This window comes from Tursiops truncatus, chromosome 3 (assembly GCF_011762595.2).
Source record: "Tursiops truncatus isolate mTurTru1 chromosome 3, mTurTru1.mat.Y, whole genome shotgun sequence".
NCBI classification, from domain to species: Eukaryota; Metazoa; Chordata; class Mammalia; order Artiodactyla; family Delphinidae; genus Tursiops; species Tursiops truncatus.
The window spans coordinates 111,272,901-111,296,021 of NC_047036.1; the positions used below are offsets into that span (position 1 = coordinate 111,272,901).

Genomic DNA, 23,121 nt, shown 5'->3' on the forward strand with positions numbered 1-23,121 from the left:
CTCATATGAGAATGGACTGGAAACTGCCGCCACAGCCCCTAAGAAAACCCAACCAGAAATAGGCACGTATCATCACTGGGCTCCATTTTCCTCTGAAGGCAGAGAGAAAAGACAGAAGTACATAGCCTATTTTGAGGAAAACATGAACACACAGGAATCTTTTATAACCTGGTATCATCATAAAATCCAAAAGATGGGTATTTTAAGAGCACCCTTTCCTCCCAAAGACTGTAAGGTACATGAAATATTTCTTGAGGTAGTCATATTCTTATACAAAACTGAAGACTGATAAATCTACAATCTTTTTCCACAGCAGTTTCCATCATGTTTAAGTATAAACTTCTTGAGACCCATCACGAATATAAAAGGTGTCACAAAGCCACCTCAAAAGGTCAGTCAACCATTAGGTACAAATGGTGGGCAAGAAGTATTACAACAGCCAGCTGCTGGGTCACCATAATGTATTGTAATTTTCACTTAACAGAGTTAGTTTTTTGGATTTTACGTTTAAAAATATAAAGAAAGTCATCTTCCAGAGTAGTGTCTATTTAAAGTAGGCCACTGAAAGTTGTAATCCTAGACTTGCCTTTTTCTGCAAGGGTGCTAGAGGAGACCAGCCATTCTCTTGACATCTGTCCCATTTAAAGAATTCCGCTCTGGCTACTGGCCTAGTTGTTTCAAAAAACATTTTAACCAAGGCTTATGCAAGACTGGGTTGCTGCATCTGATCTGGTGTCTTATTTACAGCACAGGGGGTACATGAACAATGCACTCTTTGTGTATGTGAGGGTAAAGAGGGGGGCCTTGGCAACTTTGTTAAAATCAAACCAGCCTTTTAAAAGAAACTGACTTCAAAGAGGAAACTCAAATCTTCCTAGATCATACCAGCACATTCCTGTGAGGGCATGGGGTGACTTGAGAGTGTAGCCCCAAATTCAACTTCAAATACCACAGCAGTCCCACCTCATTTCCAGCCAAAAACATGCTGTTTTCTGAGACATAAGACAAGACATCCCAACCTCCCTTACACATTCCTAGACAACTGGCAGATTTGCTTGAAATACAGATCTTGATCCCTCCCCTGTTACGGCTGCTCCCCCTGCCCTCAAGTCAGAAGACATGGTGAGGGCTCAGCCCAACAAGCTAGCAGCGCATTCCCAGGTCTCCCAATTTGAGGGTGTTTCCCCCTTTACAGGAAGCTCTGTGGCTAGACTCTCTTCTGAACTGTAACTACATTCTGGATGGCCCAGAAGCTGCCCAGCTCTATTCAGTGTACCATAAGCCTGGCTAGGAAGGCCACATGTGCAGTGAAGCAGAATGGTTCTTTACATTGTTCCAAAGAATAAGAAAGGAATCAGTTCCTGCATGCATTTCTACGGGGGGGAAAAAAAAAAAAACAGCGTTGAAGGAACAAGGGTAACACAGACTTGCCAGGCCTATAAGATTTGAGACCAAAAACTAATTCATTATATTAAAGCAGAGTTGGCTTTTCTATGAGGTTAGAAAAGCTGCTTTAGCATGCCTGTTTCTCAGGTCTCTTGAGAGTTTAAGAGTTCACCAAGGGTCCTTGAAACAGAGCTGGCAACCAAAGCAGAACCTGGTTCCCAGGTTGTGTCAACTCCCCCAATCCCAACTACTGCGATCACCTTCTGTTTCAGATCTCAAGTCACCATGGGCTTCTTTTTAACTCAGGCTCCCAAAGTCTGTACTGGTCTGCTTGTCCACACTGGGCAGTGGGGGTCTGAGAGGAGCTATAACTGAATGTACTCAGGGAGTACAGCAGGGAGTTTTACAACAGAGAATATAGATGGGGATATTCCCATAGTCAATTCCCTCGAATAAAAGCCCACCTTAGATCAAGAGACATTTTGAAGTTGGTAAGAACAGTTATGGGACTGGACAAAGAGTTAACTGGAAAGGGCATAATTCTGTCCTAGGGTAGGGGTAGGAACTATCCTATCCCTAGCAGTCCCCATGAGTTAGGTCACTAGCAACCTAAAGTAAGGGATATTTCAGCAGCTATGAATTATAAGGGAGATAGTTACTAGTTCAGGCTGACACTTCTTTAAAGTTCAGCCGGGGCTCTGGACCAGATGTTCCTTTTTTATTCAGGTGTTCTCACATTCCTTTATCTGAAGTCTTGTTCTTTCAGGCATGTGCAGTCAATGGCGGGGGGGGGGGGGAATGGAGGAGTAGAAATTAGGTTCTAGCCACACACACACACACAGTGAAAACTCCTCTTGAATATATATATATATCTGAGTTTCTTCTGTATCCCCACCCTTCCTATAAGCCTCCTATGACAGAAATATCTGCAAAGCATCTGAAGCAGGTAAAAGTTAGAGGATGTGAAGTGGCACATTCAGCACTCAAAGGAAAAATACCAATTTGCAACATATACAGGTGGAAGGTTCTGAAGGTGAGAGTACTTTTATGGAATAGGCTGATCCTCAGAGTGAAAGAAGAGGCCGGCATATAGCAGGTTAGTAAGTTGAGCAAATGACTCCTGAACATGTCAAGTTCAGCAGTGTCAGAAGGTCATGAGAACTAGAGACATGGAAGCAGGTATTGTTGTGAGCAACTATATTCCTCCTACAAAATGCCTCTCAGTATTGGCACACAGACCAGATATAGCCAACAGTGCAAAATACTGCAAGGAAGCAAGTATGTTATCCATAAGTTAAACTGTCACTCAAAAGAAGTCCCACACTGGAAATCGCTCAAACAAGAGCCCCTTCACCAACACCGTTATGCCACCAACAATGCTGATATCCACTGACAACTCAACAGGAAGGGTAGCATTCAGCCTACCTGCTTAGGTGTTCAAATGGCTAAATCTTGGGCTAAGGGACATATTATAAACTTACATCATTCTTCATCTTGTGTACACATACAGTTCTTACTCATTCTGTTTTTTGAAGTTAGTGACTTTTAACAATAGTAACCAAGAAAAAGGCATCAAGACTCTAGTTGTGAAGTCCTCAATATTCAGAATACTTTAATAATAATAAAAACATTCTGGTTCACTCAAGAACTGCACTGCCTAACATGAATCTGATGAATACTCTTCCTACAATGTCACCAAAATTCTTTCACCAATCCAGCTTTAATATCTCTTTCCAGACTATATTCTCTAGCAGGCCTAATGACACCCAACTTCTGCTACTAGTTCCAGACTGAGCACACTGCTTTCTCCCTCACCTTGGCATCCCTCCACCCCAACCAAATCCAACTTGACCTTTGAAACCAAGTTCTTCATAGAACCTTTCCTAGACCCTTCCAGCTCTGCAGCCCCAATTCGCTCACTAATTTTCTGTCTCAGAACATTTTTATTATTCATTTCCTCCCAGCAGTATTTATCTCTGCCTCCTAAGCTACACCAAAATCTCCTAAGAAGGCAACCATGTCTTATACTTCCTACAAAGAAGCCAGGAGCTACACTTCAGGGATTTAACCATTTCATGTGCTTACCCTTTACTTGCAATCTTCTCCCTTATTCCCTCCTGGTTTTCATACAAATCCAGACAATTGAAGATTATCACCTTTTTAAAGCATAAGCAACTCATAGGAGAACATTTATTTGGTACCTTCCCATTTCAATGTATACTGAGCTTTATAAAAATAATCAGAAACATCTTCAAATGGAATTGGTGGCAACCAAAAGTTAAGCTTTGAAAGATGAGATTCTGATGGATGTGGATAAGGTAAAGGCTGTGCTCAGATCAAAGGGTCTGCTGCTCTCTTTCCCTGGTGAAACCACTTTGTCTCCCTGTTCAAACTGCCGTATTAAGAGCCTGGGCAGGACTTCCCCGGTGGCACAGTGGATAAGAATCCGCCTGCCAGTGCAGAGGAAACGGGTTCAATCCCTGGTCCGGGAAGATCCCACATGCCGTGGAGCAACTAAGCCCATGCACCACAACTACTAAGCCCACGCGCCACAACTACTGAAGCCCGCGTGCCTAGAGCCCATGCTCCGCAACAAGAGAAGCCACCACAAGGAGAAGCCCACGCACCACAACAAGGAGTAGCCCCCGCAAGCTGCAACCAGAGAAAGCCCGCACAATGCAACGAAGACCCAACGCAGCCAGAAAAAAAAAAAAAAAAAAAATCACGTGGTTTGGAGTATCTGCCTGCCCTGAGTCATGTGCCTATAGCGACTCACTGCTACTCTCCTCCTTCTCCAGCTAGTTCCAGACTAAGCTCAGAATTACCATGGCACCATGTTACAGAGCTGCAGTCCTAGCAGTCTACCAAATTACAATATAGATCTTGCTTGATCAATTCCAGCAGCTGATGTGTTCAAACAGTTGTAGAATAAATCACAGCTATAATGCCACTTCAGGGATCTGTAACCTAAAGGGATGCCTGTGAATCTTTGGAAAAATATAAAAACTGTAAAGCAATACCTACTTTGTATATTAAAAGTAGAAGGTGAGCTAATAAAATATAACAGCACCTCGAAAGAGGTTAAGAATTATTAGAAACTGAGAGCACACATCCTTAATCCGTGACAATGTTAGGGAGAAAGTAATAAGCTAACATTCAGAAGGCGGCTGGTTTACTTTCGATCACAAGTGACCCAGAGAATCAATGAAAAGCTGAGAAGCCAAAGGACTGTCACAGAGGAGTCTTCACCACCAAGAGCACCACACTGCAGGTAGCTACAATTTCCAACTTACCCAAGACGAGGTAGGCACTAAGAGGCAGAGGCAGGACTCCAGCCTCAGTTTGACTTCATGCTACAGCATTAGCTCAGAATAACTGGGAAATGAGAGGGCAGACAGGAGAGAGTGTGTCTTTGAAGACAGGTTTGCTATTATGGATAATGGGAAAGGGCCACTCACCTTCCTTGGACAAGGTGAGAACCTGAAAACTCTTGGTAGACATATTAAAGAAATAGAATATAACAGGGAAGAGGGAAAAGGGTAGGAAAGTGTTACAGCCAGTTTGAAGGGCCTCTTAATATGCCTATGATTTATTTGGGTATATAATGTCCACAAATTGCCTATTTTCTCTTGGATGAGCTGTCAGATTTCTATTAAACATGAGAGTTTCAGATTATCAGGAATTTTTGTTTGTTTAAAGACAAGGTCCAAGGTCTACAGAAAGTCAAGAAGAGAACAAAATTTTAAACTACTATATTGTCTGTCCACTCAATCTTACATATTCAGAAAGATCCCAGTATCCTTTAAATATGGGTAGTGATGATATTTAGTCCTATAATTGTAACAATTCTTGGGGGTTACAGATCAACAGCTAATAATAATAGGCTCCCGCTTCCTATAAGCTGATACTTCCTTTCCAAACTAAATAGAGCATATGCTAACAATCCTGAACTTTTAGGAAAGATTTGTTTGTTATGATATTGCGAGGGATATACTTGAGGTAGTTAAACTTTTGGCAAGAGTTGACCATTGGGAAATAGCAGAAAAGAGACACTCCAGCTAGGAGTGAATGCTGCTACCTTCCCCACTAAAACCAGAACAAATGGAAAAACAAGCTTACTTCCTGAGTAAAGGGAATCAGGGATTCAGAAGTAGTCGAAGGGTTTGCAATCTTTTTCTGTGAAGAGCCAGAGTAAATATTTTAGGGTTTTTGGTCAAATACACTCTTTGTGTGTCTATTTTTTAACAATCCTTTAAAAATGTAAAAACCATTTTTAACTCACAGACTGCAAAAACAGGTTGTAGGCTAGATTTCACCCACACACAGGCTGTAGTTTGCTATCTCTGGTACAGACAACAAATGGGGATTTATGTGAGACAGCACATGAAACTTTATTATAAAGGTAGATTTGGGACAAATAAGAGTTGAAGTAAAAGCAAACTACTGTCAAGTAATAATCTGAGCCAGAAGAGCTCACAGTAAACATGAAGAGAACACATTAAGACTACATGTGAATATAGTTAATTCTAACTGGGAAAGTAAGTAAAAAGGGAACACAAGGAGGAAAGAAAAAAAATTAGAAGACAATTAGAACAGAGTCTACCAGAACCTTATTGTTATGTCGCAGCCTCCAGTGAGCTAGGACATGAACTGCCTGCAAGTCTTTTCCAACTGAACAACCATACGTAAACTTAACTTTTAATATTAAGTGAAGAGAAACATTTAAATACACAAAAAGCAAACCATTTACTACCTACTACGTAACTTACTTTTTATTGGAAGTATCTTGCATTTGTGACTGATGCTTTCTGGGTAACGCCATACATTTTAACATTAAAGGTTAAATTATTTTTTACATGCAAGTAGTGTTTATGGTTTTCCCCACATAGGATTACTGATTATAAAAAGATGACACACCACATGGGGTTAAGTGTCTCTTTTAATAGAAAAGCCAGCAAACTGTCTAATTCTGTTTCCTCCCAAACCACAAACTGAGTGGTAAATGAGCCTCTAGCCAACATATTCAAAGCTGAGAGGATTAAAAATGCAAAAATAAGTCCTCAGATCCAATTAAGGGAGCCCTGCTACATACAGGTTAATCAATACCAGTGGACTCCAGGAAGCTGGAAGACATTCTGATAACCCCACTCTGATAACATTTACCTCAATTAGCCTTTTTCCAGTTTCCAACTCATGAATAAAAGATAATACGTTGTTAATTCTATTTCAGAAAATTTTTTGCAAGTTGTTTTATTTACAATGCCAACTTTTAAAAGTCACTAAACTAAAGTTAACTGGACAATAAACTAGGCATAAATTGCTTTACAAAAAGAGGGAAAGCCCAAAATGCCACTTTCTATAGAGAACCCACAGTTTAATTTTATTCAGAGCAAAGAATAAAGAACTTTTGATCATACTAGAAGAAACTGAGCCATAAGTTTGGAATCTGTACTGAAACTACACATGCAATGAGGACAACATTCTGCTAATACAACTGATTTGCTGCTGCATTTGTGGACTGTTTTTCTAATATTAACAATTATAAACAAAGCAGTGCAACTAGTATTTGGAACAATCCTTACAGTGTTACAGCATCAGACACAAAATTTCACTTCTCCTCACACCACTGGTTCTCTTTGCGTACCTAGAAGAAGAGACAGATATAAGGAAGTACCTTAAGTAGTCTTTTCTAAGACTACTATCTAATGATTCATCAATAGCCTGTGAGGTGGGTCAGAAGGAAATAGATGGAAAACCGGAAAAACCCAGTTAACAGTACGCTTCCAGGTTACCATTCTTTCCCTCCCCAGTTTTTTATTGTGCCCTGCTGAAATTATCAAGAAAAGCAAAGACAATGGGCAATTACAGCTTTAGTCACCAGAGACAACCTGCATCAACAAAATCATTCTGATCTATTCATTTCTTCCCCATTCACTAAGTTGCTCTGAAGTATCCTGGCACATAATCCATAGGGCCTGCTCTTCTGAAGTCAAATATTGATGGCTTACATGTAAGGTCCCAGGTGCCAAAACTAGTAACTGCTAAGGAACAAATATCAAACAGCACCTTTGGATGAAAACTAATTGTTCTTATGCTTATAAAAGAACAGTATCATCTAAGTGCTTAGACTAAGAGACAGACCAGAATATTTTTAGCATACAGAAGGTACCTATTTTCCCTCAAGTCAAGTCAAGACTCCTTGATATAAATACCTCTTTTCCTAGCATGCTATGGGTTTCAGTCTCTCTTGAAAAGCATTTGATCAAGAACAAGCTGTTAGCCACCTACCTGGGCTTCCTCTTCTTCAGTAAAATCATTTTTGATATTGAATGTCTTTCGAATCTCCTCAGGAGTTTTCCCCTTGATCATATTGGCAACAGTCTTGCAGGTAACATCAAGCAGACCTTTGATGTCTAAGTAGTTTGCTGCCTGTAAAGTAATTGTTGTTTTCATTAAAGTATAGTTGATGCTTTAAATTAAATCCAGAATCAGTGACTAACAATCCATATCTAACTTAGCTTAAAATACTAGTTAATTTTAAGAAATTAAATGAATAAATAAATCAAATTCTTCTGTGAAAGATTATTGTATGTCCCATTCTTTGTTATACCTCTGTAATACTGAGTCCTTGCGCTACATTCAGCAAACTACACTACCTCAAACGTCAAAGAATGGCCACTACTGGCAGTTGTGTACGCGTGCACACACACAAACACAAGTTTGTGTTTGACAAAAATATTTAAAGAATTCAGTGATTTTCCTGGTGGTCCAGTGGTTAGGACTCTACGATCTCACTGCCAAGGGCCCAGGTTCAATCCCTGGTCGGGCAACTAAGATCCCATAAGTAGTTATAGCATTACATTTTACTGACCTTCTGATTCAACTTTTGGTTTCTTTGATTTTCTCTATTGTTTACCTGTTTTCTATTTTACTGATTTCTGCTCTTACCTTTACTACTCCCTTTCTTTGGGATGAAATTCATCTTTCATTAGTTTCTTAAAGTAAAAGCTTAGACTGCTGGGCTTCCCTGGTGGCGCAGTGGTTAGGAGTCCGCCTGCCAATGCAGGGGACGTGGGTTTGTGCCCCGGTCCGGGAGGATTCCACGGCAGCGGCTGGGCCCATGGGCCGGGGCCGCTGGGCCCGCGCGTGCTCCGTGGCAGGAGAGGCCGCAGCAGTGAGAGGCCCGCGTGCCACAAAAAAAAAAAAAAAAAAAAGCTTAGACTGCTGATTTGAAACTTTTCTTTTTTCTTAAAATATATTTATTTATTTATTTTATTTTTGGCTGCATTGGGTCTTTGCTGCTACACGTGGGCTTTCTCTAGTTGCGGCAAGTGGGAGCTACTCTTCGTTGCAGTGCATGGGCTTCTCATTGTGGTGGCTTGTTACCAAGCACAGGCTCTAGGCACGTGGGCTTCAGTAGCTGTGGCATGAGTGCTCAGTAGTTGTGGCTCACGGGCTGCAGAGCACAGGCTCAGTAGTTGTGGTGCATGGGCTTAGTTGCTCTGCGGCATGTGGGATCTTCCCGGACCAGGGATCGAACCCGTGTTCCCTGCATTGGCAGGCGGATTCTTAACCACTGTGCCACCAGGGAAGCCCCTTTCTTTTCTAATATAGGTGTTTAGGGCTATCAATTTCCCTCTAAATGCTACTTTAGCTTAATCTCACAGATTTTCGTATGTTGTGTTTCATTTCCATTCAGTTTAAAATACTAACTTCTCTTGTGATTTCTTCATTGACTCATTCTTCAGTAATCATTCTTGATTACTAAGAAATGTGTTACTTAGTTTTCAAATATTTGCAGATTTTCCAGATAGCTTTCTGTTACTGATTTCTCATTTCATTCCACTGTGATTAGAAAACATATTTTGTGTGACCTGAATCCTTTCAAATGAGACTTTTTTGTTTGTTTTGTTTTGGCCGTGCCACGCAGCATGTGGGATCTTAGTTCCCCAACCAGATATTGAACCCACACCCCCTGCAATGGAAGCGCAGGAATCTTAACCACTGGACCACCAGGGAAGTTCCCCTGTGACTTGTTTTAAGGCCCACAGCATGTCTATCTTGGAAGTATACACTTGAAAAGAATATGAATTTTTCTGTCATTCGTCTTCTACATCCTTATGATTCTCTGTCTACTTGTTTTATCAATTATTTAGAGACAGGTTTTGAAATCTCTAACTATGATTGTGGATTTGCCTACTTAACCTTTAGAGTTCTATTGGTTTTTGTTTCACTTTCTGGAAGTTCTGCTTTTAGGTAGAAAAACATTTAGGATTCTTATGTCCTCGTAATAATGAACAGACCACTTTATCATTATGCAATGACCCTCTTTAATCCTGATAATATTCTTCACTCTGAAATGTACTTTAATATAGTCACTCCAGTTTTCTTTTGGTTATTATTGTTAGCATAATATTATCTTATTCCACCCTTTAAACCTAATTGTGTCTTTATATTTAAAGTGAGTTTTTTGTAGACAGAATAGCTAACTCTTTTCTATCCAATGTGATGACCTCTAACCTTTAATTGTGGTGTTTATAGACTGTTTACATTTAACGTGGTTATTGATACATGGATTTAAATATAGCATCGCAGAGTTTAGAGTTAAAATTCAGTATCAATGAATTTAACAAATTTAACTCTATGAAAAGTGCTAAAGGTATGGACTAGAAATATCTTATACTATGCATTAAAAACATACCAGTATAAGCTCAAAAAGTGTTCCTTGGTCAACTTTCAGGAATTCTTGATCCCAAACAGGGATATCATCTGTTCGCTTTTCTTTGTTCTCATCATCCTCAGGAGGAGGAGGATCATCCTTGTGGTGGGTGCACCACTGAATGACCTACAACAACAAAAGTTCATTCCTATATGGCATTTTATAACAAGGTACTTCGTTCCACTGCTGGGGCAAGGTTATTCCTACACGGGGCTAAGAACTAACTGTAAGTCAACTTGAATAGTAAAGTTAGTAGCCCAGCTTGAAAAGCACAACCCTAGAGTTCATGGAAGATCTTAGATAACAGCGAACCATGAAGACAGATTACTATACTTGACCATACTAATAAAGCTCCTGTGCAAAAAAACACATTAAGTCAGACAGGACAATGACTGGGAAATACCTGCAACATGTACATGCCAGCAATGGATTACCTTATAAAATATAAAATCTTAACAATCTCTACACAGAAATGGGCTAAAGATATGAACAGGCAATTTACAAAATATATCTGAATATGAATAGTCTAAAAGGAGGAAATACTCAGCCTCATTAAATGCAAAATTAACACTACAGATACTACTTTAGACTGTACCCCCAAAAGATAAATAAAAATCAAGATGTCGATACTAATCATTGGCAACAGTGTGAGGATAACATGAACTTTTCTACTATAGAGTGTAAACTGGTATAATCCCTTTGAAAAGTAACCTAGGAGTACCTAGGGAAGCTGAATATGTGCATACACTATCACCAAGCAATTCTAAACACCCTAGACACATGCACAACACCATCCAGTATAAGAACAATGCAGGCAAAGCCCAAAGTTCCCTTAGTAATGGAATGAACACATTAAAGTTTCTAGAAGCTGATTAGCTAGACTGTGCACCATCATATAGACCACAATCTACACTGAAAGTGTTAAGTTACAGAATCTAGGTGGTAGGAAAATGGGTGTTTGCTGTATAATTTAACTTTTCTGTATGATTAACTTTTTTTTTTAATATTACAATGTTGGGGGAATAAACAATGCTGAGAGAAAATGGGAGAACTGAGAAATCATACTATAAGGATACAAAAAAGGGAAAGAACTACTTCTAGAAGAAAAAGCCAAGCATAAAGGGCTTTAATTAAATAGCTTTTTAAGAAGTATTCCAGGGCTTCCCTGGTGGTGCAGTGGTTGAGAGTTCGCCTGCCGATGCAGGGGACACGGGTTCGTACCCTGGTCCGGGAAGATCCCACATGTCGCGGAGTGGATAGGCCCGTAAGCCATGGTCGCTAGGCCTGCACGTCTGGAGCCTGTGCTCCGCAACCAGAGAAGCCACATCAGTGAGAGGCCCGCGTACCGCAAAAAAAAAAAGAAGTAGTATTCCAGTAGTATAAGAAAGAAACCAGGGCTTCCCTGGTGGCCCAGTGGTTGAGAGTCCGCCTGCCGATGCGGTGGACACGGGTTTGTGCCCTGGTCCAGGAAGATCCCACATGCCGCAGAGCGGCTTGGCCTGTGAGCCATGGCTGCTGAGCCTGCGCGTCTGGAGCCTGTGCTCCGCAACGGGAGAGGCCACAACAGTGAGAGGCCCGCGTACCACAAAAAAAAAAAAAAGAAAAAAAGAAACCTATGAGTAACATATGGCATTTAAAAAGTCTTAAAAGGCTATATAGGGTTTCCCTGGTGGTGCAGTGGTTAAGAATCCGCCTGCCAATGCACGGGACATGGGCTAGAGCCCTGGTCCAGGAAGATCCCACATGCCGCGGAGCAACTAAGCTGGTGTGCCACAACTACTGAGCCCATACACCTAGAGAGCCCACATGCCACAACTACTGAGCCCGTGTGCCACACCTACTGAAGCCCGCGAGCCACAACTACTGAGCCCGTGAGCCACAACTACCGAAGCCTGCCTGCCTGGAGCCCGTGCTCTGCAACAAGAGAAGCCACCGCAATGAGAAGCCCGTGCACCGCAAGGAAGAGTAGCCCCTGCTCGTCACAACTAGAGAAAGCCCGCGTGCAGCAACGAAGACCCAACGAAGCCAAAAATAAATAAAAAATAGTAATAAAAAAAGGAGATCTAACTAGATAAAAATATAAAGCTGTGAATTGACCTAAGACAAGCAAAGTGGTAAAAACTACATAAAGAACTCGTATAAAAAGCCTATTAAGACTACAAAATGGATGAACCTTGAAAACATTACGCTAAGCGAAATAAGCCAGACACAAAAGAATATCCTATGATCCCATTTTTTATAAGATAGCCCAGTATAGTCAAAGTCACAGAGACAGAATACAGAATAGTGGTTACAAGGGGCTTTTTACCCGGACTAGGGATATTAAAAAGACTGGTAATAGCCAATCATGGTAAGAATATGGAAAAATATGCAATGCAGCTGTATCTCATGCCAGGGTCAAGAGAAAGCATAAAATGCAACTGCATATGGTCAATGACTCTGAAAATTCCTCAGGAAGGGGCCAACTGGAAACGACCATTCCCATCTCTAAGCCTAGCCAGTCTTCCCCACAATGTGGAAACTGGCTGCTGTTTCTTCAGAAGAGCATTCAGTTAAACAGCTGGCTCTATTAAGGAGCCATATGCTCTGAAACACTAAAATCCTATTCAATGTAGAGGGCTGGGGAATTCCCAGGTGGTCCAATGGTTAGGACTCGGTGCTTTCACTGCCATGGGCCCAGGTTCAATCCCTGGTCGGGGAACTAAGATCCCTGCAAGCCGCGCACAGTGCAGCCAAAAAAATAATAATATGTAGAGGGCTGTTTATGCTTAGACACAGGGTAAGGTGATCAACTAAAAAAAAAAGAAACAAACCAAAAAAAGCACATATCTTGTTCTCAAACTCCTTTTTTTTACATCATTTTCATTTTTGGCTGCATTGGGTCTTCGTCGCTGTGTGTGGGCTTTCTCTACTTGCGGCGAGCAGGGGCTACTCTTCGTTGTGGTGCGCGGGCTTCTCATTATGGTGGCTTCTCTTGTTGTGGAGCACGGGCTCTAGGCGCGTGAGCTCAGTAGTTGTGGCTCGCGAGCTCTAGAGCACAGTCTCAGTAGTTGTGGTGCATGGGCTTAGTTGCTCCGTGGCATGTGGGATCTTCCTGGACCAGGGCTCGAACCCGTGTCCCCTGCATTGGCAGGCGGATTCTTAACCACTGACCACCAGGGGAGTCCCTCAAACTCCTTTTGAGGCATACCATTCAGTAGACAAGCAATACAAAAAAACTCCCCTTTTTGCTAAGCACATACCATTATATTTCAATAATTTAAATGTGTTAATGAAAAAGACTAGACAACTTAAATATTCACAGGGCCTGGTTAAACTAAAATAAATATCTTAGTCATAATCTTACTATATAGTTACTGTTTTTGTTTTGTTTTGTTTTTAAGGAAGCTATCTATATATCAATTAGAAATATCACCAGGATATTGTTAATGAGAAAAAGGATATATACATATATATATATATACATATAAGGGTATAGTTGCTACCTTACCTTTTTTAATATTGCTGCATTAACATTTGGCAAGGGGACTGGATCATCATCTCCTTCATCATCCATTCCCAAATCTAAGTAAACCAGAAGAGAGTTGCCATTATTTTCTAGCCCCATTATAACAACCAGGCTGTTTCAAACAAGTAACTTGTAAGACATGTTATCTGAAAGACTATAAAAAGTACTTTACTAAGAATAGTTCTCTTGAAAGTATTTAAAACCGGCAGTTCCTAGCAACAGCTCCATGAACCACCCAAAACTATATAAAAATGTGTGCGAAGACAAATACAGGATTATATAAAAAGAGTTTTCTTAATTAGGAGGAAAAGTGATTTAATAAGTGGGATTGAGATAACTGGGCAACCACCTGGGAAAAAATTAAAGCTAGACGCTTACCCTTACTCTTTATACCAAACTCTAAATGGACTGCACTCAGGAAAATAAAACAATGTGAGGTATTGCAGAAGTAACAGAATCTCAATCTATTAAAATTTGAAGCCCAAAAATGTATATATACACACACAGACACACACAACAGATCATGCAGCCACTGACAAAAAACAAGGCAGGCAGCTCCATACATACTGGTATGATTTCAAGATTAAAGTTTTTAAAAGCCAAGTATAAAAGATAAGTGTTACCTGAATAAAAATGGGAATATACTTATATTTATATTTAAAATATCTTCAAAAGGATATACAAGGAATTGTTAATATTATGTCCAAGGTAGTTAATGAGAACATGGGTTGAGAGACGTAGTTTCAACATATACCCTTTAGTGTTATTCATCACATACATACTACTTATAATTTTGAATATATAGGTTTCTCTAATAAAAAGTCCTAACTTTTAGACTATCAAAGTGGTTGCTGAGCTCCAAAGAGAAAACTTAAAATCCGCATGTTACTTAAAGATTCTAAATAAGAGTATTTTTCAAACCAAATGGGTCCATCCTTCAGTTTCTACAGGACTAAAAAAGAGCTGCCAAAGACACTTATGTAACAGAAGTACCAAGATCAGGGGTCAAAAGTACTGCATTGCTATACTGGTTGTAGCACAGCACCAGTTACATTGACATGGTTAAGTGCTGAGGCATACATTTGAGTCCCTAATATATAGCTGTGCTAGGCAGGGAAGAATCAGCAATGAATACAGGAGGATGGGAGGAACTGTTGCAACTTTAGATAGAGTTGCTCAGGATGCCTCACAGAGAAGATGACATTTTAATTAAAATTCTAAAGGAGAGAACACCTAAGCAGAGGAAATGACAAATGCAAAGGCCTTCTGATAGTGTCCTAAAAACACTAAGGAATCTAGTGTTACAAGAGCAGAGTTAGCCAGGTTGAAAGGAGAAGACAGGGCCCTAATAGGGCCTTCTGCAATTTGGCTACTATATTGGTAAAGCAGGAGGGGAAAGAGGGAAACCAATTATGAGGCTAGCAATGACCCAGGCAAGTACAAGTGGCTTGTACAAGGTATATAGCTATGGAAGAAGAAATAGTCCAATTCTGTATGCATTTTGAAGTGAGAGGCAACAGGATTTGCCAACAGATGGAAAGCAGAATGTGAAAGGAGTTAGCAACGGCTAAGGCTTATAACATGAGGAACCAGACGGATGGAGCTGCCATTGGAGTTGCCACTAATTGATATGGGGAAAGTTGACAGAGAACTTGTTTTAGAGGGCAGGGAATCAAGAATTCTAGTTTGGGGACTTCCTTAGTGGCACAGTGGTTAAGAATCCACCTGCCAGTGCAGGGAACACAGGTTCAAGCCCTGGTCCAGGAAGATCCCACATGCCGTGGAGCAACTAAGCCCATGCGCCACAACTACTGAGCCCGCGCGCCCCAACTACTGAAGCCCACGCACCTAGAGCCCGTGCTCTGCAACGAGAAGCCACTGCAATGAGAAGCCTGTGCACCACAAAGAAGAGTAGCCCCCGCTCGCTGCAACTAGAGAAAGCTCGCACGCAGCAACGAAGACCCAACGCAGCCAAAAATAAATTTAAAAAAGAAAACAATTCTAGTTTAATAAGTTTGAGATATCTATTAGATATTCAATGGTTGACCAAGAAGTTAAATATGCAAGTCTAAAAATCAAAAGAAGAGATTAGAACTGTAGGTAAGTTTGGGAAATCATGTATAAATGATTTATAACACTATGATTCTAGCTGAGGGACTGACTGAGTATTGATACAGTGAAGAGGTACAATGATTAAGCAAACTCCCGGGAACTGAAGGCTTTAAAGATGGGGAGAAGGCTTTAAAGATAGGGAGACAGGTTGTCAGTGAGCTAAGTATCAAGTATCCTGAAAGCCAAATGTAGAAGGGACTGATCTACTGTCAAAGTTTATCAGTAAGTCTAGATGAGAAATGAAACAATGCACTTGACAACATGGAGATCAATGAGTTTAACAAGCTTCTCCAGTGAAGTGGTAAAGATGAGAGTATATTCAAAAAGTATTCTATTTTCCTGTATGGGTACATTCACTCATCTCCCCTCTATTCCTCCCCACCAATGCCTTTACCTGATCCCATCTTTGCTGAGAGTAAAACTATAAAATGACAATATTTCAATTTGGATCAAGCCACTTATGCTTTTCTTGAACTAGTATGAAGTACTTTTAACTCAGAGGGCAGAAAAAGAAGTTATACTATGGAAAATACATGTGTTTGGGGAAATCAACAGATTAGAGGAAATGAAATACAGAAGACCAGCTTGTTTAGATACAAATGTTATTTGGAAGAAGGCTTAAGTCACATTAAAAATAAGGGCCTTACAGTTGTAAAGGATCACTTCTCCAGCATTTAAACCGAGGATTTGAAATGGTTTTTGCTTTTAGACTAAATGCACAAGTACCAACAGTCATTCCTTTAAGCTATTTAGTTTCAAGGACTTCTGAAAGACACTTGTATCCTGATACCACAACCTGGACCTGAAGAAATGAGTCAATCCATGTGTACACATGCCAAGATTTTCACTTCTGATTGTCCACTGATTAGAAGATTTTATTTCAATACATTCCAGTCTTCAAGAGGCTAGAATTCTATATAAACCACTGGTACTTAAGATAAAGCCATTCACCTCTGATGCCCAAAGCTATGAAAGGAAAGAAGCATTTTAATTGTTGCTATCTATCATCCACTTGCTTCAGTGATCAAAGTTGGCAGAAAACCTTCAAGCAGCCCTATGTTCCTACACTGGCAAATGCTTCTTTGAAGCAGCACAGGAGAGATTAGTGTGCCAGGCACCAACTAAGATGAAATAAAGCAAGTATTCAGGCAGCAATTTTGTTATCAGTTTCTACATCTTCTAGATAAAGCCTTACTCACCTGCCTTTAGGGACACCTGGATAACTTTCACACTCTTTTATCAGTGACCATACTATAGTTCTTCATTCAACACATACTTGATGAACAGTGACTGTGGGTTGTACCAAGGGGTTTACAACTTAATAAAAGTAATCTATGTAAGTCACCAGGGTGCAGGACTGTAAGTGCCACATAACTGGTGTCAATTACCCAAAACAACTTTATGTTCAGCTTTTATTTTCTATTAGAAACCAGGAAAATAACTAAAAAGAAAACCGAAAAGAATATGTTCAGCTTTTATTTTCTATTAGAAAACAGAAGACAAACCTGCAGCTCAGCTTCTGCCTCTACCACACCTAATACTTGCTGTTAGAAGTCTTCTAACTTATTATCCCTGAAATCCTAAGTGACCAGTCTGCAGTATATGAATCTGATAATCACTCTGGTCACTTCAAAATGCCTCCCTTTTCCCTTGGCTTCCTACTCCACATATTCTCTACTTCTGACTTCACTCGTAACAGCCCATCCTGCCCCAACATGGCCACCTGCCAAGCTCATTTACTTCCATATATATATATATATATATATATATATATATATATATATACACTCCTATAACCCACCATACAAAGTCAGTCTATCCCCAGCAGCCTACAACTCAGGGACCAAGATCCACATACTCAACTGACTAGTAGCTTATTACAAAGATCTTTTGAGAGAATCTCTAACATACACAACATGTTCAAGCTCAAAGTCATTTTCTTTCCATTCCCCTCAAACTTGTTGCTCAGCTCTATCAACTACAAGTATCACAATCACAACCCCAATTAAAAACCTCAATTTCTTTTAAACACATCCTGTCTACTTTACCTCAGAATGATCTCCCAAAACATCTTAATTTCACTAGATTTGAAATATCACCTCACTAGTACTACACACTGCACTCTCCACAAGCCTAAAGAATAACATCAGCCAACAAGTTCCCATAGCACCACTCGGCACAATTTTATTAATGCACTAATTATACCATGTGACCATTAGCCTTGTTTGGTGTCTATCTCCCTGCCTAGTTTATAAATCCTTCAAGAGCAAAGACCACTTCTCACTTACCTTCTTTTCACCGGCACCAGGACTTATTCTTTGCCTGCCTTTCTGCTCTCACTGAACACTGACTACTATATCTCCTGCTAATGCTTGGCATACAACTCTTTAATTAAATATCTATAAGCTACAGATAAACAAAAACTTTTGATATTTGAATGCACTCAGCCCTCCGTATCTGCAGGTCCCACATCCTTGGATTCAAACCGTGGATAGAAAGTATTAAAAAATAAAAATTTTTAAATTCCAGAAAGTTCCAAAAAGCTAAAATTTGAATTTACATAGCATTTATGGTGTTATTAGGTACAAAAATCTAGAGATAATTTAAAGTATAAGGGAGAATGTATGTAGGTTATATGCAAATACCACCCCATTTTATGTTATTTGAGTATCCATGGATTTTGGTATCCATAGGGGGTCCTGGAACCAATCCCCTGCAGATATGGAGACAAATGTACTGAAGAACATTCTTATTACTACTGTTTTTTTTCCACCAATTCTAGAAACTGATTTGTAAGTCTCCATATACTGTTAATGTCTACCAACCCACTGATAATACTAATTAGAGATCCAGGGCTTCCCTGGTGGTGCAGTGGTTAAGAATCCACCTGCCAACGCAGGGGACGTGGGTTTGAGCCCTGGTCCAGAAAGATCCCACATGCCGCGGAGCAACTAAGCCCGTGCGCCACAACCACTGAGCCTGCGCTCTAGAGCCCACGAACCACAACTTCTGAAGCCTGTGCGCCGAGAGTCTGTGCTCTGCAACAAGAGAAGCCACCGCAATGAGAAGCCCGCGCACCACAAGGAAAAGTAGCCCCCACTCGCCGCAACTAGAGAAAGCCCGCGCGCAGTAACGAAGACCCAACTGAGCCAAAAAGTAATTAATTAATTTAAAAAAAAGAAGAGAGAGATCCATGTTAACTAGTAAAAGTTTCAAAACGTTTCAGGACCTGTTTTCTTGCCTTCCTTCTTTGATGCACTGCATACATGCTTTGCAGCAGTTTCAGAGGAATGACAAAACAGACAAAAGGGAAGACTTGGTTAAAAAAAAAAAAAGAAAGAAACAGACATCTACTCAGTTTACAATCTACTCAGCTTACTCCGGCTGTTGAAACAAGGTGTTCTATTTAGCTACCATATATAAGGTATCTCTTTTCCAAAGGCTTTACTTTTTGTCATTAGAAATTACGAACGCAAATTTACTTGAAAGAGAAATGGGCCATTGTCTGAGGTTTGGAAGTCATTTCAGTATTAGCTTATGGTATTATCTACCTAATAAGGGAAAAAACTCAGTAATTCAGAAAATGCAGAAAAAACTGACCTGTACCAAAAACAATGCAGTTAATACTTTAAAGAAAAAAAGTAAACTTTACCCCTTCATACCCCTGAGAGTTTTCTGACACTGTTACTTCTGTAGATTTGATGTTCACAGGTTATTATATCAAGCTACTCATTTCTTTCCCTTTCCTCTGACCCACGTTTTCTAATAAACTTACCTTCCAACATGGTCTTAATAGTCACAGATTGTTTCGCAATTTCAACATCAACTTCAAATATCTCTCCATCAGAACTCTGCAACTTAATTGAAGGCATCTAAAAAAAGGTATTATATTGAATTTGAAATTTAAGAGATATTACTTCTATACAAACTACATTTCAAACTACAGTCTGTTAGACACCTTCTAACTTATTGACCGTAAAACCCTAAGGACCTATAGTATATAACCCTATAAAACACTAAGTGATTATTCACATGCTAGCACACAAGTGTTTCTATAAAAATTTTGTGAAAGTATAACTCCTAGGAACAGAAGCTTTTAAAGCCTGCCCTACTGAATTCATTACTAGTGTAAGTTTTAGAATTAACACTTTATATTTTTGATGCAAAATGTATCTAAAATGGACTTATTCTTTGCCCACCTTTCTGCTCTCACTGAACACTGACTACTCCACCTGCAAACCTGAGGGAGGTGAGTCCAAAATAAACAAAGCTACCCAGATAAGATAGTAATTTTCCCACAGTGAGACTTACCAGTGAAAAATGAGTTCAAATCCAAAGAGTAGATCAGGATATACTTATTTATGTTTGGATCAATGCAAGACCATACACAAAAGAATAAAATATTTTAAGGATAAACACATGTTGTAAACCTAGTAAATTTCAGAGTCCTTTTTACCTTTCATTACTGACTGTCCAGGTGTCCAAGTTTGAGATCTCCTGCCAAAGTCCTCATAGTAATAACCTATTACTTGCGCCAAAAATGTATTTATTAACTCAGATTAATTATGAGTCATTAGGAAAAAGACACCTCTTACATAAAAGTTAATTAAGCAATTAACTTCAAAAGACTTGAGTTTTGGCAAAAAAACCAAAACAAAAAAACACCTCTTTAAAATTAAAAGTTCTAAGCTTCTAAGCCAGCAATTTCTTACCATATTCAGATTCTTGGGGGAGTGGCGCAGGGGAGGGGGGAACGGCAACAATACCTGACTGTAAAAATTCAAAACCTCTTTAAATTTCAAGTATAGATTTTTTAAAGGTCCATCATAATCCTGCGATGTCGTTATAACTTAAAAACATAGAATTTGGCATTTAAAACACTGATCGAACCTTTTTAGGTCCCAAGACTTAAGACCCATTAAATCAGCTAAAATATTCATTCTGCTTTCCCCAGACAACTGTCTCCATTTCCCAAACAACAAGTTGTTAAGGCAAGGAAGCAAAAAGGTAAAGCTGTTTTAAAAGCAGCCATTTAAATATCCAGCTCTCACCCATCCATGGGTGGAGAGAATCAGATTTCATTTTACAGTTCACAAATATGTCTGCTTTTCCGTGTTGCTCAGTACTTGCCAATAATGCAGTTGTCCTGCTCCATGGAGAAAGACCCAGAGCAGAGAACCTTCTCTGTGACAAGGCAATAACAAAAGGTATCCCCAAAAGAAATATTTTAACGTGAGCTCAATTTTTAATTACGAAACATTCTATGATCTTTTTATGTTCCACAGTACTGGAGCGAACATTATAGAATCAAGAGTCTGGCAACACAGTTGATAAAATTACTTTTAAGCAAGACGAACATTTCATATTTCAAATAACTTTTGATAAACAGCAAGATCTGCTTAGTCATAGTCAAATTCGTCTATTAGGTTACTCCTACGGGAGCTGAGATCTTAATAAATAGCAGAGAAACCATCGGTTAATCTGTAATTCGATGCACTTTGTAACGCTAAACTTGGTACTCAAAGACAACTTTTTTAGTGTTATACAGCTGGAATTCAGAGCAAATTTTTCGTATAATGATGGGCGAAATTTTGTTTGACATGCTTTCAAGACCATTCCTTCAATTCCTTATACTCCAGTACTTGTAAATCACTCTGAGTGGGTTCTATCAACACCATAAAGGAAAAAACCTGTTTTAAGTGACCCGAAATTCTGACACCTCTTTTTAGAGGGTAGAGTGAAATCTGCGTTGCTCTATGACACAGAAACATTCTACTGTAACGCTCTGATGAAAAAAATCATGACCCAAAACCTAAACCTGAAGTCTCCATTAAAAAGTAAACCGAAGCAGGTGAACGTCCTACCCCTTCAAAAACCAGGCACCTCGAGTTAGGACTTAGAGCACCTAAAAGCCACACCACTATGACGATGGCATCTGCTATTACAACAATGGTTTCAGCAAGCCCAGGCTGTGGCAAAGTAATGGGAGAGAAATATTCCGAAGGAGCAGGCGGCTCTCTGCCAAGATTCGGACCCAGCACAGTCAGCCAGGACCGGTGACTAGCGACGCTAGATACAGGGGCGAGAAAAGCATGGGTGCCAAGAATCCTGCGCTCCCGGACTACCACCGCCACGCTTCCTCCGGACACCAAAACAACAAACACGGACACACGCCCACGCTCACGACAGCCCCGGGAACTCCATTAAAAGCCCCGCCGCCACCCTCGCCCTGGGTGCCAGTGGCTGGCAGCCTCAACGCCGAGCGAGGCCCCCGGCCCCAGCCTGGGCCCTCAGTCGAGCTCCGCCACGGCTGACGGTCGCCCCGTGAAGAGAAGGCCTAATCTCGGGTTCGGCTCGCACCTTCTCCCTCCCGCCCGCCCGCCCGGGCACCCACGGGGCGCCGTGAAGACGCGAGGCTAGAGGAGGCCTCGCCGAGTCGAGGGGCGGGGTGGGAGAACAAGGCCGACAACGGGTTCCAAAGAGCCTGAGGGAAGGCCAGGCCCAGGTGCCTCCCGCCTCCAGCAGGGCCAAAGCACCAGCGGTGCCGCCACCAGCTCGCAACCCGCGGCGCCACCGCCCCTCCCAGCTCCGTCGGCGGCTACTCACAGTGTTAGGATTCAAGGAGATGGCGGGCCAGAGGCTGAGGAGAGCAGGGCGGCGTCTGCAAAAAAAAAAACACAGAAAAGCGGAGAACAAGGCCAACACTGCGGAGCGGCGCGGCGTCTACCTATATATGAGCGGGCGCAGGCGCCGAGGACCCTTGCGCCCGTCACGTCACAGAGCCGGCGGGGCTGGCCGCCGAGATCGCCTGACGACAGGCGGAGGCAGGCCGGGCGGGCCAGGCGGAGACGCGGCAGGGCGGGGCGAGGCGAGGCGAGGCGCGGCGGGCCTTGATCTTCACCCCCTCCCTCGAAAGCTAGGCTCGGTCTCCTCAAAGCGGGAACGGAGGACTGGCTGTGGTACTTCACGGCCTGCGAGGGTCCTTCAGGCGGGGGCTGTCCTAAGCTGAACTAAAGACCCCAGACCTGAAAAGCCTGGAAGCCGCGAGCGCAGGAGGAGGAGGAGGAAGGGGGAGGAAGGGGGAGGAAGGGGGAGGAAGGGGGAGGGAGGGGGAGGGAAGGGGAGGGAGGGGGAGGGAAGGGGAGGGAGGGGGAGGGGGGAGGGAGAGAGAGGTGTTCTCCCGCGTGTGTGTTGAGGATGGTGTTTGGGAGGGGCTACGGCTCCCTTTCAGGACGGGGAAACTGGGACTCCGAGAAAGAATGGGAGTTGGCCTTTCCAGTCAGCGCTGTGAGATTCTGCTCAGGGTCTCAGTATCCTCCCCTGAACCTAATAGGAGTTAGCTCACTCTCCACAATAATCCGTGCGGTGAAGTATCGTTACCCTTTTTTATTTGTAA

General features: G+C 41.3%; 1 protein-coding gene across 3 annotated transcripts; it reads right to left on the reverse strand.

The window, feature by feature from the left end:
* Positions 1-6,143: 6,143 nt before the first annotated feature.
* Positions 6,144-22,490, reverse strand: SKP1 (S-phase kinase associated protein 1). Of its 3 annotated transcripts, none has more exons than XM_019924428.3 (7): positions 22,332-22,472; positions 20,182-20,253; positions 19,501-19,597; positions 13,596-13,669; positions 10,088-10,231; positions 7,675-7,815; positions 6,144-7,030 (listed from the first exon to the last, which is right to left on the reverse strand). In XM_019924428.3, the coding sequence occupies exons 3-7, from the start codon at positions 19,595-19,597 to the stop codon at positions 6,995-6,997; spliced, it is 492 nt and encodes a 163-aa protein (XP_019779987.1). In that variant the 5' UTR covers positions 20,182-20,253; positions 22,332-22,472; the 3' UTR covers positions 6,144-6,994. The 3 variants fall into 3 exon arrangements, with proteins under 3 accessions (XP_019779987.1, XP_019779988.1, XP_004315628.1); XM_019924429.3 differs by having other exon boundaries at positions 20,182-20,247; positions 22,332-22,462; XM_004315580.4 differs by lacking the exon at positions 20,182-20,253 and having other exon boundaries at positions 22,332-22,490.
* Positions 22,491-23,121: the final 631 nt, after the last annotated feature.